The sequence below is a fragment of the Mizuhopecten yessoensis genome, unplaced genomic scaffold (genome assembly GCF_002113885.1).
Source record: "Mizuhopecten yessoensis strain PY_sf001 unplaced genomic scaffold, ASM211388v2 scaffold10531, whole genome shotgun sequence".
Lineage (NCBI taxonomy): Eukaryota > Metazoa > Mollusca > Bivalvia > Pectinida > Pectinidae > Mizuhopecten > Mizuhopecten yessoensis.
The window spans coordinates 100,428-112,857 of record NW_018408593.1 but is presented as its reverse complement, the minus strand read 5'-3'; the positions used below and the strand labels follow the sequence as shown (position 1 = coordinate 112,857).

The following is a 12,430-nucleotide window of genomic DNA, read 5'->3' as shown; positions in this document are numbered from 1 at the left end:
GTCAGTCGGCCGCTAACATGGAGCGTCAGTCGGCCACTAACATGGAGGGTCAGTCGGCCACTAACATGTAGCGTCAGTCAGCCACTAACATGGAGCGTCAGCCAGCCACTAACAAGGAGCGTAAGCCGGACATTAACACGGAGCGTCAGTCAGCCGCTAACATGGAGCGTCAGTCAGCCACTAACAAGGAGCGTCAGCCGGACATTAACATGGAGGAGACACCCGTTTGACGTAATAACAATCAACAGTAGGTCACGTGTGGTGGTCCACCACTAACATGGAGCGTCAGTCGGCCACTAACCTGTAGCGTCAGTCGGCCACTAACATGGAGCGTCAGCCGGCCACTAACATGTAGCGTCAGTCGGCCACTAACATGGAGGGTCAGTCGGCCTCTAACATGGAGCGTCAGTCGGCCACTAACATGTAGCGTCAGTCAGCCACTAACATGGAGCGTCAGCCAGCCACTAACAAGGAGCGTAAGCCGGACATTAACACGGAGCGTCAGTCGGCCACTAACATGGAGCGTCAGTCAGTCACTAACATGGAGCGTCAGTCAGCCACTAACAAGGAGCGTAAGCCGGACATTAACACGGAGCGTCAGTCAGCCACTAACATGGAGCGTCAGTCAGCCACTAACAAGGAGCGTCAGCCGGACATTAACATGGAGGAGACACCCGTTTGACGTAATAACAATCAACAGTAGGTCACGTGTGGTGGTCCATAGTCCTAAAATATTAGCATTGGCTAAAATCAAGCATAATGGTGACAGTTTCGTATGTTTCAAGACATTCCATAGACATTTATAGACAAGTTATTTGTAAAATATTATCACCTGGAGATTGTGTAAAAGGTTTGATTATATTGCTAACAAGATTTGTTACAGACTGTTTCAAGAAAATCTATCGATGAAAGACTATTTTCTGGAAATCTGTGAGTGTCGTTTGGATAAAGGCCTATTAAGTGACGAGATATGGCGGACTATTTTAAGGACATCTGTTCATGCTGTTTATGAAATGATGAACTATTTTCAGGGATATTTGCCATCGTGGTTTCACAGACACAGTTTCTAGGAGAGAAAAGGGTGTTCAATTATGAAAGACAGAACAAATACACAACGTTCCCCTAGCAACACATGATAAACTCACTTTCGCGCCTTAGGATTATGGAAACCAAATTTCTGCTTTTATCTTTTGTTTTAAAATTTCTCCTTATAAAACATTATTAAAAATCATGAAAATTGTTTTCAGTATACATGTATGTAAGTATATGTGTTGAAAATGTTTTACTGTGGTACGAGGGTATACGTCAATTTTTCTTAAAGTTCATTCATAGTTCATTATATTGCTATTGTTTGAGATGTACCTCCGGGGAGAGGGCTTGAATAGCCTTTGCCTGATGCCCAATTCCCATTAAATCTGATTGATTTAATAAAATATTTTGAAATGTCAAAATGTTTCTTGATTACCTGCCTTAGTAACATTTCTCTCCGATAGGCTGCACTCTTTGATACTTTGTTTTGTCGAAGCGTAGCTTAGCGGAGAGTAGAAACACTATGGCATGTAAACATGACCACTTCCGGATAAAAAAATAAATAAAGGGCAACACACAGTAAAGGATGTAACTCCTTATACACTAATGTGTTACTTTTTAAGAACTTCGCTCGGACGCCTCGGGTGTTCGAAAACTAAACCCTTATTCAATATTCTTTAATATTATTCTAATATGTATTCTCTGTATTTAGTATATGTTTAAAATATATCAATTCATGAAGTGACCGTATTATTTGAATTTTTACATACATTAAAATTAATGGATGATTGACAATATGTAAATGTCTTAGCGGAGCTCTTCACCAGTAAAGTGTAAAACATCTGAGAAACTTTTCCAACTTCCGGTTACCTTTTCTGGTTCACTGTAATTCAAGAGTCTGGTCAAGCACAGTACTTTAGAATTACCATCACCAGAGGGCAGTGTTTTTACTTTCCTTTCCGGACGTTACGTCAACGCCGTTAAAACATTTCAAAGAATAAGGAAATTAATTAAAAAACTTACCTGTACATGCATTCCTAAAGTATCCGTGTATTCACTATTATCAAGAAAAATTTAAGAAAATGTCTTTTCTCCAGAATAATGCCATATATTTCCACTGAATAAATCGTGACTGAGCACAAAGCCAACAAGGCTGACTGAGGTTGGAAAAAAGCATGCAAAGCAAGTGAGAGTTTACCTGTACACCATTCAAAACACTACAGGTTCTCACTTAGGTAATCTGGCTTGACTTGTATCATTGTAAAATATCAAATGAAAATAGACTACATGCAATCATTATTGAGATTTGAAGCATTTTCTTACTTTTTTCTCGATAATAGTGAAAACACGGATGCTTCAGAAATGCTTGTACAGGAATTTTTTTTCATAAATTAAAATATTCAATGCAATTTTGCGCCACTCAAATTCTGACTTCAGAAAAAAGGTGTGTCTATTTTTGACCAATGAAATCATTTACCAGAATCCTGAGGAGTCTCGTTATGATGTCACAAAACGGTAACACTAGGTTTTACCAGAGTCTCTAGTTCACTGGACAACAAAGCAGGGCTACGGACGGGATGCATTTGCTTCTTTTTCATTGGGTAATAAAAAATCACGTCATTGATGAGGTCAATTTCACTACAAACGCATGCAACCAAAACCTTTGATCAGGCATCGTGCAATATAAGGCACTCTGCAAAGGAGACGTAAGGTGATTCAACGGGTACAATTAGGGTATCAACTACCTTTTTCCTCAAAATAATTACCCTGTTGCACTTTAAATAATTGAATTAAAGCCGGCATCATTACTCCTACCTAGAGGTGGACATCCCCATCCAGGTAATACCCATTAACAATATTTCAATGAACAAATTAATGGATGTGGCACGAACAAAATGTATTTAGTTACCCTGTATTTATCGCAGAACATTTTATTTAAATTATCAACTTTTTCATCATCCTTTCATTTCTTCACAATTTGAACTAGATCTAGCCTTGTTTTGTGACCGAGCTTAAACAAGCCTAGAACTTATTAATTTTGTACTATTCAATACAACACAATAATGGTCAAATATACAGATAAGAACAGTTCAGAAGACAGACTTTTTCTAAACTGTAGATTATTATGAACAGTTATTGACACACAAATGTTAAACCTCTTACAATATATCACCGCAAGTAATTAAGCCCCTCTCCACTTTGGTATAGATCCCTGGAATAAGATGGATACCCATATGTAAGCCCCCATCCCCTTATATTTCTTCATATGTATATTACAATCTGTTACTTAACCATTATACTCAGCTGATATTTTAAACTAAAAAACTGTGTGATTTCAATCCTAAATCCGTTTTGACAATATAGGTTAAAACTAGTTTCATCTAATGCAACATAACAAGAGTTTCTGTACATTAATTATTGTTATTGACCGTTGTAAAAACATAAATCTTGTTCATTTCTACATTTCTACAACCGTGACAATTCTTATAGCGTTTCAACAAGACAAGGTAACTCATAAGTTTGCCATGCTATAGAAATACCAGTAAAGAAAGGGCATTATTTTTTTTAACCAAGGCACAATATGATTGCATACGTCCGTCGAACACCATTTCGATTCAAAACAAATATTAGTCAATATATGATGAACCTGGTGATGGCAAGTGGTTTTCTACTGTACAAGTTTATCATTCAATGGAAACTTAACACAATCTGAAAACTTCAGAAGGCAAACTTGTGTATGTAAAACAAATAACTGAAACTAGGATCCAATCAAAAATGTCCCCCGCTATTACAAAATCCATTTACTGGAGGGAAATGGTACATAATGCAGGTTAGATGTGCAACCAGTTATAAACTCAAAGCCATAGCTAACTGTTTGGGAACAAGATATACAGAAAGAGACCACATTTATATTGTGAAATCTCAGCACCTTAAATCAAGGAAAAATACCTTTAAATTATGTGGATCTTTATTAGAAAAGGATCTTACTTCCAACGGTTAACGCCTCAACACAAAGGAACATTTGACTGTACCAACCGTAGTGTCAATTTCACTTTTTGCCTTGATCACAATTTCCACATAGTATCAGGAGACAATTCCTTCTCATATTGTTCATTCCAAAATCTTCCTTTGATTCAACAAAATAAAAATAAAATTCGACCACAAACATGTCCCCATTGTTCCATTCAGCAATCCGGAACAAAAAGGTACGAATTTGTTGGGAAAGTAAGTGCAAGTTCCTTATCTGAATGCAGTATCTCAGAAAAAAACCTTCTATTTTCTATTCAAGCTATTTTATTGATTCAAACAAATGAATTAGACAACAGACCTAGCCTATATAATTCATCTCCCTCTCCGGTTATTGTATGTAATACATTTAGAAGGTCTAAACAGTGGTTGAAATTGACAGGTGTTCCTTACAAGCATGCAATCCCTTAGCAAATATTTTCAAAACTAAACAACCAAAAAACTCCCAAAATGTCAAACATTCATAAAATTACAGTACATGTATGTCAAAATGAAAATATTGTTGGAATTAGAAAAAAGGAAAGCTACAAAGAAATTGCTAATAGTACCATATGCTGATACAAGCACAAAAAAAATCAAAATTCAAAAACCCCGTTGTATTGCCACCCCCTTTGAAACGCCAAAATGGCACTGGAGAAAATGTGGCGGTATAGCGGGGGCTACTGTACATGTATTCAAATGGTATGAACTCAGATACACTCACATAAAAAAGTATATTCAATCTGAATGTAGAAAATTTTGACTTATCTTTGAACAAGCTGATGAAAACGAACATGCAAGAGAAACAAAAACCCCAGGCAATTTTGAATGAAACGAAAAATATCAACACAACAAAATAAAACAAGATAAAAGGACTCGAGGATATTCGCTCAGTCTGGATAAATCAATGAGCAGACTGGACGTTAGGAAATACTCATTTACTCAACGAATTGTTAGCGACTGGAATTCCCTACCCGAGAACGTGATTAAAGCACCAAATCTAATAACTTTCGAAAACCGCATTGACAATGTTTGGGAAAGTGATGAACGGAGATTCACAACAACATTGGAGTGACGTTAAAAACGTTAAAAAACGTAATTTAAAAAAACTATATCAAATCCATTGTTATTAATTATGATTAAATAAATATGGACTATGATTTGAATATAGAGGCAGAAATGCTTGCGTTCAGAATAAACCAAGTTAAAAAAAAATCAGAAAATGCAAACATTTGTTCAAAAATCCTGCTGCGCTTCCTCTCAAAAACAACAGCCTATTTAATACCTTAACTGATTTAGTTTGTGATTTTTTAAAGCAAATATCCTACAAAATACTGATGTGCTTGATGTGTATGACATGAACAAATGGATTGACATGGAATCCACTGATGATGGTTCGTGTAAGCGACGTGCTGATAGATTCTCAATAAAATAACCAGAATAATGATCAGAAATGTACGGTAGCTAATAAATTGTGCTTACTGGTTGTTTCATCTTACAGCATATGTAAAATAACAATAACACATTATATGACAAGTAAAGGGAGATAATCACATATATAAATAAAAAAACCAAAACAATAATAAATATCACAGAAAAAGAAAGTATCACATCCTAGGTGTCTAAGTGATTAGGAGTCCCCTTTCCAACAAAGGCCCACGGGATATGACACTTTTGATACAATAAATATATAAAAAAGGGTTGATATGAAAAGCAATTAATGTGATCACAGATAAGTAGTATTCAGATTAAGTAAATAAAAGACACAATTAATAGTGAATGAATACTTGCATATCACACATGAATTACGAAAGGCTTTAAACACTATCAAGTGGAATATATATGCAATGCTAATATAGCAAAGAATAAAAATTGAAAAAAGATACACTAATATAGTGTGAAATTAAAATGATATGGAAATCAATTAACAAAAAGGTTTTGTAAAATATTATTTTTAAAAATGTTTGGAATTGAAACAAGAATAATATGCTGCAAAGCAAATAGAATAGGATTAATACATATACGAAATGAAATAAAACAACAATAGTATATACAATTCAAAATGTCAGGTGGCAGAGGTAACCATGAAGAATCCCTCTTTGCAGATATTGCAAAGGCAGATAGGGCCATCCCAAGGAATGAACCAGCCTCCTGAATTCTTTGAAGATTTCAACTTTTTGGAAGTCATTGGGGAGACACCCGGGCTGTCTCAAAAGCAAATATTTTTTGTCCATTCTTCACAGTGTTGACCATGGGCACCTCTGCAGTATTTTCTTTCCTGAAGTCATAATTAGACATCTTAATATTTACAAGGTTATGAATATATTCAGGAGACATTTTGTTAATAATTCTAAAAACCTCACATTACATATCCTTCAGACGCCTTACATGTAACGTATCGCTGTTGGTAATACTCAGTAGTGCCTGAAGGATGAGTTGCGATCAATATGTATACTAACTTTCTGACACTCTTCATGTAACAAGAGTGCCAGACTAAGGGACAGTAGTTAAAATTTGAAACAATTAAAGAATAGTATAAATTAAAAGTCTACCATGTTTGGTTAAAAAACTCCCAATTTGTTTTAAAATGGACAATTGCCTTTAGGCTTTCCTACAAACAGGGATATGAGCTACAAAGTTCAAAAATGAGTCAAACACCTAAAAGTTCGACAATACTGTCAGGAACAGACTGTATAGCATCTACCGAACGTTCCCTATACAAATGGCCTTGAATTTATCAGGGTTTGCTTTCATCTGGTTTAGCTCAAACCAGTCTGTTACATTTGGCAGTCATTTTCAATATTATGTTTTAAAACATCCGGGTCTTTATTTGAGTCACTGACAGTGTTGTCGTCTGCACAATTATATAATTTATATAGGATATCACATATACAAACATGTCATTTACAAATACATTAAAAAGCAAGGGTCCTAAAATAGAACCCTGGGGTATCCCCTTTATAGCACTTCCAGCCAGTCACCGCATTTGGAGCCAATTTTTACCTGCTGCTTCCTGCTGTTCAGGTAGCTGGACACCAGGTTAACTGAGGCTTTACTCAGGCCATAGGCCTCCAGCTTCCTGACAAACAAGTTATGAGGAAGACAGTCAAAAGCCTTGAAGAGGTCCATCAGTACGGCGGCGACATAAGCATATGTTTGTCCAGTGCTCTACGCCAATCCTCAACAAGTCGCAACAGGGTGGATTGACACCCAAATCCTGGTCGGAAGGCTGCAAGGAAAGGATGAAAAACATCAGTAAAAAAGGCAGTCAGTTGATCACACGTTTTTTCCCCAAAATTTGTCGATATACAAGGTAAAATGCTGACTGGTCGGTATTTTTGTTTATCTAAAATATTTTTTTCTTCTTAAAAACAGGAGCTACTTGTGCCTCCTTCAGTTTGCAAAGGACTCTGATTTATCAAAACAGTGGTGGTTTTGAAGATATGCCGTCGATATCGGTGGCCTTCTTCGCCTTCACCTTAGAGATAGCCTTTTCAACCACGAAAGGGGAAACATGGTTAAAACAAAATTTTGACTCATCATTATTGTGTGTCCTAATCTCTCTTAAAAGAGTTTCATCAGAAGAATATTCTGTACCAATATTGGAAGTAAAATTTACATAAAAACATTAAAAACATTGCTGACCTCTGTTTCATCACTGATAATGGCCTAATTATATATAATCTTCCTTTAAAATCACATTGTTGCAATGTACAGAACCCTTATTTGATAAAAATGGTTTAATGGTGGGCCAGAAATCGTTTGATTTGGGACCACCAGCACAGCGTTCAGCGTTGAAAACTTTAGTGACATAATTTCTATGGGTATGATATGCTTCCAAATTAGAGGCTAATTTGCAACCAATAAATTTGTTAAAAAACATACGTTTCTTATACACAGCTGTTTGAGTGTTTTAACAGTTTTGAATCGTGTGGTCGTGAATATAGGTCAAGGTATTGTTTGATCATAAACATTTCAACCCTTTTTTCCCAGCAAGCCACTAGCGATATATCATGATGCTAGTCTACGGACTAAGTTAGATAATCTAATTCCGTACTCTAGTCTGCTTTGTTCCTTAGAAAAAAAAGATGTTTGAGTATTGTATCAGATGTGACCTCTAGCTGTGACGTTGAATATCGATCAAGGCCATTTCTTTTCTCACACTTCGCATTGCTTCATACTATCAAGCTACAGGCTGTATGTTATGATTGTATGCCTCTTGTTTCGTAACACATTTGACCCTTGTGACTTTGCATATACAGGTTAAGGTCAGGAAGCGTGTGGTCTACAGGGTGGGCCCGAAAATCAACAGAAAAAAAGCTAATGGTAGTTTGGATAGTTTGTTAGTATTTTTTATTCTTTAAACTTTAGCGCCACTGGTGAGTTCTAAATAAACGAAAATGTCATACGCTCAGTAAAACGTTTATTTGTTTGCCTCTCTGCATCTATGTTTTGATAGCTACTGGAACCGTAGCTTCTAGACTCGATCGTATATTTTTTTTTAATTTTTGTTTTTATTATCGGACAATCTATGGCTGACATTTGTGGGCGGAGCATAGATATATTATGGATTCAAAAGACGTGGACGGTCCACATTTGTGATTGGAGGTATGCACATGTACATGCTTCTAAAGGCTTCTGGAGTAGACGGTTTCTCTGTTAAAAATTTAAAATCATGTACAGATCATATTAGTACAGTGTTTGCATTTTTTTCTTTCTTTTTCTTTTAAGGCCTGTATTTTTCCTGAAAATCTTAAACTTGCACAGGTCATTCCCATTTATTAAAGTCAAATCATAGGCCTGTGACTGTGTTACCTGGCATTTCAAACGTTTTTTAGAAGGATCATGCATGATTAAATGTCTACATTCTCAGTGCGTACATGACGGGGTTTTTGGTACCAGACCACCCTGCTGCGCATGCTGGAAGACTGGAAGAGGACCTTGGATGACCAAAACTATGTTGGGGCTATCTTAATGGATATTTGGGACCCAGCACCGGCGAATGGAGTGAACTGAGGAAGGGTCTACCCCAGGGATCTATATTGGGTCCCCTAGTTTTTAACATTTTTATAAATGATATATTTTACTATATAAAGGACTCCTGTTTGTTTAAATATGCAGACGACAACACACATTGAGCTATGCCAGCAGACATGCATCTGTGTAAAAGCAGGTCCTTGAGAGAGAGGCCAAAGTCCTCATCCATTGGTATTATTCTAACTGTTTATAAGCAAACCCAGTCTATTAATTTTGGAAACAGCAAAATTCTTTTAATAATCTTGATATTGAAGGTGTAGATATAATGTGTGAGGAGAACGTAAAACTACTTGGAATTGATATAGACTCACAGTTAGATTTTAATAAACATATATCAGAAATCTGCAGGAAAGCCTCCAAACAGTTGGCTGTATTGAAACGTGTTGAAAATTGTCTACCCATGTATGTAAAGATGCTGATTTTTAAATCTTTGGTATTGTTAAATTTCAATTTTTGTCCGGTCATATGGCATTTCTGTAACAAATCAAGTACCAACAAGATGAAGAAACTACACGAAAGAGAACTTAGATTTGTACTAAATGATTATACTTCAAATAATGTAACAAGGACATTGTAACTTGTACAAAATCATCTTACCTATACATATCACTAGAATGAAACTCGGTGCTTGTGAAGTTTTTAAAATTGTAAGTAAGCTGTCACCTGATTATCTATATGTACTAATTAACAGGGAATTGTCTACCTATTCATTTAGGAATGAAATATACTAATAACCCATTTTTCTGTGATGTGCCAAATATTGCCAGTTGTTTGTGTTTTCGTGCTGTATGCTAACTGTATGCTGATGTGCTCAGACATGTGCTATATGTGCTTATCGTGTGCAAATGTGCCTAGTATATATATGTATATGAGCTTTCCATGTGATGTTTTGTTATGTACTGTATGCAAATACGCTAAAGCATGTGCTAAATGTGCTAGTGTGCTTATATTACCATGTACAATGTGCCTACTATGTGCAAAAAATGCTTTCCATGTGATAAGGTCTTTTTTCTGTGCTTACATAACAGAACATGTTTTTTTATTTTTTCATGTTGTAATGTTTTGTCTCTGTTATTATACTCATGTTTTTGTCGAAAAACAAGCTATTGATAGCTTATGTTGTATGTTTTGCAAAATCGACGGAAAATAAAATGATACTGAGGAGAAAACGATATATTATAAGCAGAGACATATATACTGCCTTTATATGTGTCTGTCATAAATGAGCATCCGTGGTAGGAGAGTCGCAGTATGTTGTCTTGTTTCCCGACCTCATTCGAAGTCGCTTATATCGCACTGTACAGTCTGGTAGCTCTATGGTTCGATCAGAGACGTATATGTAATAAATACGTCTCTGGTTCGATAATACAAAAAATAAAACGATCGGGCCATAGAAGCTGATAGGTGCTTCCTTTTCTTATATTTCTAGTGATTATTATTAAAACCAAAAGTATAATAATTGACTTCACATTAAAAAGTATTACATGAAAGTCACAGGCAACCTCAAGGACGGGCATGGATATTTGATAGATATATATATTGTTTAAAATGCTTGTGACGGAAAAATCACACCGTCTTTTGGGTCGAATGTTATTGACAGCTGAAACGTTCGGATTATCTCGGATGTTTAGACATATATCACGTACAACGCCGAAACCGTCCGGGAGTGCTACACTGACAACATGAATTTGCCACGTTTCCTCAGAAGAAAACGTTTAAGTTGGAAAATATTAGCAATAATCGCCTTAATATCGACGGCAATATATGTGTATATGAACTACTTTAATTCAAAAGAATTACGCAATCCAAACGTTTACACAAAAGAACGGCGGAAACGCTTCGAAGACTACCAGGTTTCAGAATCAAGTAGGAAGGGTCCTGGAGAAAATGGAGAACCCGTCATTTTAGAACGAGAAGAAAAAGCATTAGCAGCTTCATTATTTAAGAAGGAGGCATTTAATATCATTGCCAGTGATAAAATATCATTACAGAGATCCGTGAAAGACGTACGAGACTCGAAGTAAGTATAAAATATGAAACAGGTGCACATCAGAGAGTACAACCACCGATAAACGGCTTGTTGACACCGATAACCTATCGATTGTCTGACGTATATATGGATAAGGCTTTCTATCGTTGCTTCGCAAATTGTTATTAACTATCATGCAATGTTTCCTCGTTACTAACCAACCCACCAAAACTAAAATAAGTCCTTACCTGAAATATTTTATGGACATTTCAGAAAAATACAAACATTGATATTGATCATGACTGTACACTACTGCAATTCCATTTCGTTTTATAATAAGTTGAAATTTACATTTTCATTGATATTATCTATTGTAATATATTGCTATGTAATACACCTGTACATGTAGTACATAATTGCTACCACCAGCTCCCTGTCACACTGAAATTCATGCATAGGAATTTGTTTCCGAAAATTTTATAAGACGCAGAAAATATATGACGAGATGATTAATAGTAGGAAATCTTTTTACCACACTTATTGTGCCTCACCATAATGTTTTCCTTACTTTTTATAATTAGAAACATAGCCTTGTGACTAAATGTCATATAATTTATATAAGCATTGGAAAATATGTCCTGTTGTATTCAAATCATGCACTGGGGTTCTATTATGACAGATTCATGTATAGGCTAATGATGCAGTGGTATTGCATTGTGTGCTTGTAAATTATGTTGTTTAATTTATCTTCCTCTGGATTCTGACACCAATAATGTGATAAATACTTCGAGCTGCACATCTATAGATACATTTACCACAAATAATTCAAGGAAGTAGATATAGTTTGATATAAAACTTCCTTGATGCGCCCTGTACACAGCTTCGCTGGCTAATAAATAACCTCTGTTAAGAGTAGCTATAGGATATCATTAATTTACACAAAGCAGTTACAAAAGTAACACATGCAGTTTTGAAATCTATAATTATAAATTAAATCATATAAAAGATTTCCAACAATAATGTGCAAAACTTTTTTTTAAATAAAATGTTTTGCCCAAAATGTGTGCAACTGTATATATATACAATCCGGATCTGTCCTGTTTTTTTTAATAATTGCATAGCTATATATAGATGTATAACATTGTTTCAAGATGCCCTGATCAAATTTTATGATTTTTGGTGTAAATCTTTAAAGAGGAAACCGCTTTGTCTGTGTTAATAATTATTAGGTCACCTGAGACAAAGTCTCAAGTGACCTATTGCGATCGCCTTTTGTCCGTCGTGCGTCCGTAAACAATTTACATTTTCGACTTCTTCTCCAAAACCCCTGAACCAATTTCAATGAAATTTTGCAGGGACCTTCCATGGACAAAGGTCAACAAAAATAGT

The 12,430-nt window shown here is 35.7% G+C and overlaps 1 protein-coding gene across 1 annotated transcript in view; it reads left to right on the top strand.

Annotated features, from left to right (window-relative positions):
• The first annotated feature begins 10,730 nt into the window (after nt 1–10,730).
• LOC110461004 (probable N-acetylgalactosaminyltransferase 9) overlaps nt 10,731–12,430 on the top strand; it is a 40,168-nt gene continuing 38,468 nt past the window's right edge. The window contains exon 1 of the mRNA XM_021514264.1: nt 10,731–11,092. Coding sequence (XP_021369939.1) covers nt 10,755–11,092 — 338 coding nt within the window. The 5' untranslated portion in view covers nt 10,731–10,754. The remainder of the gene's footprint in view (nt 11,093–12,430) is intronic.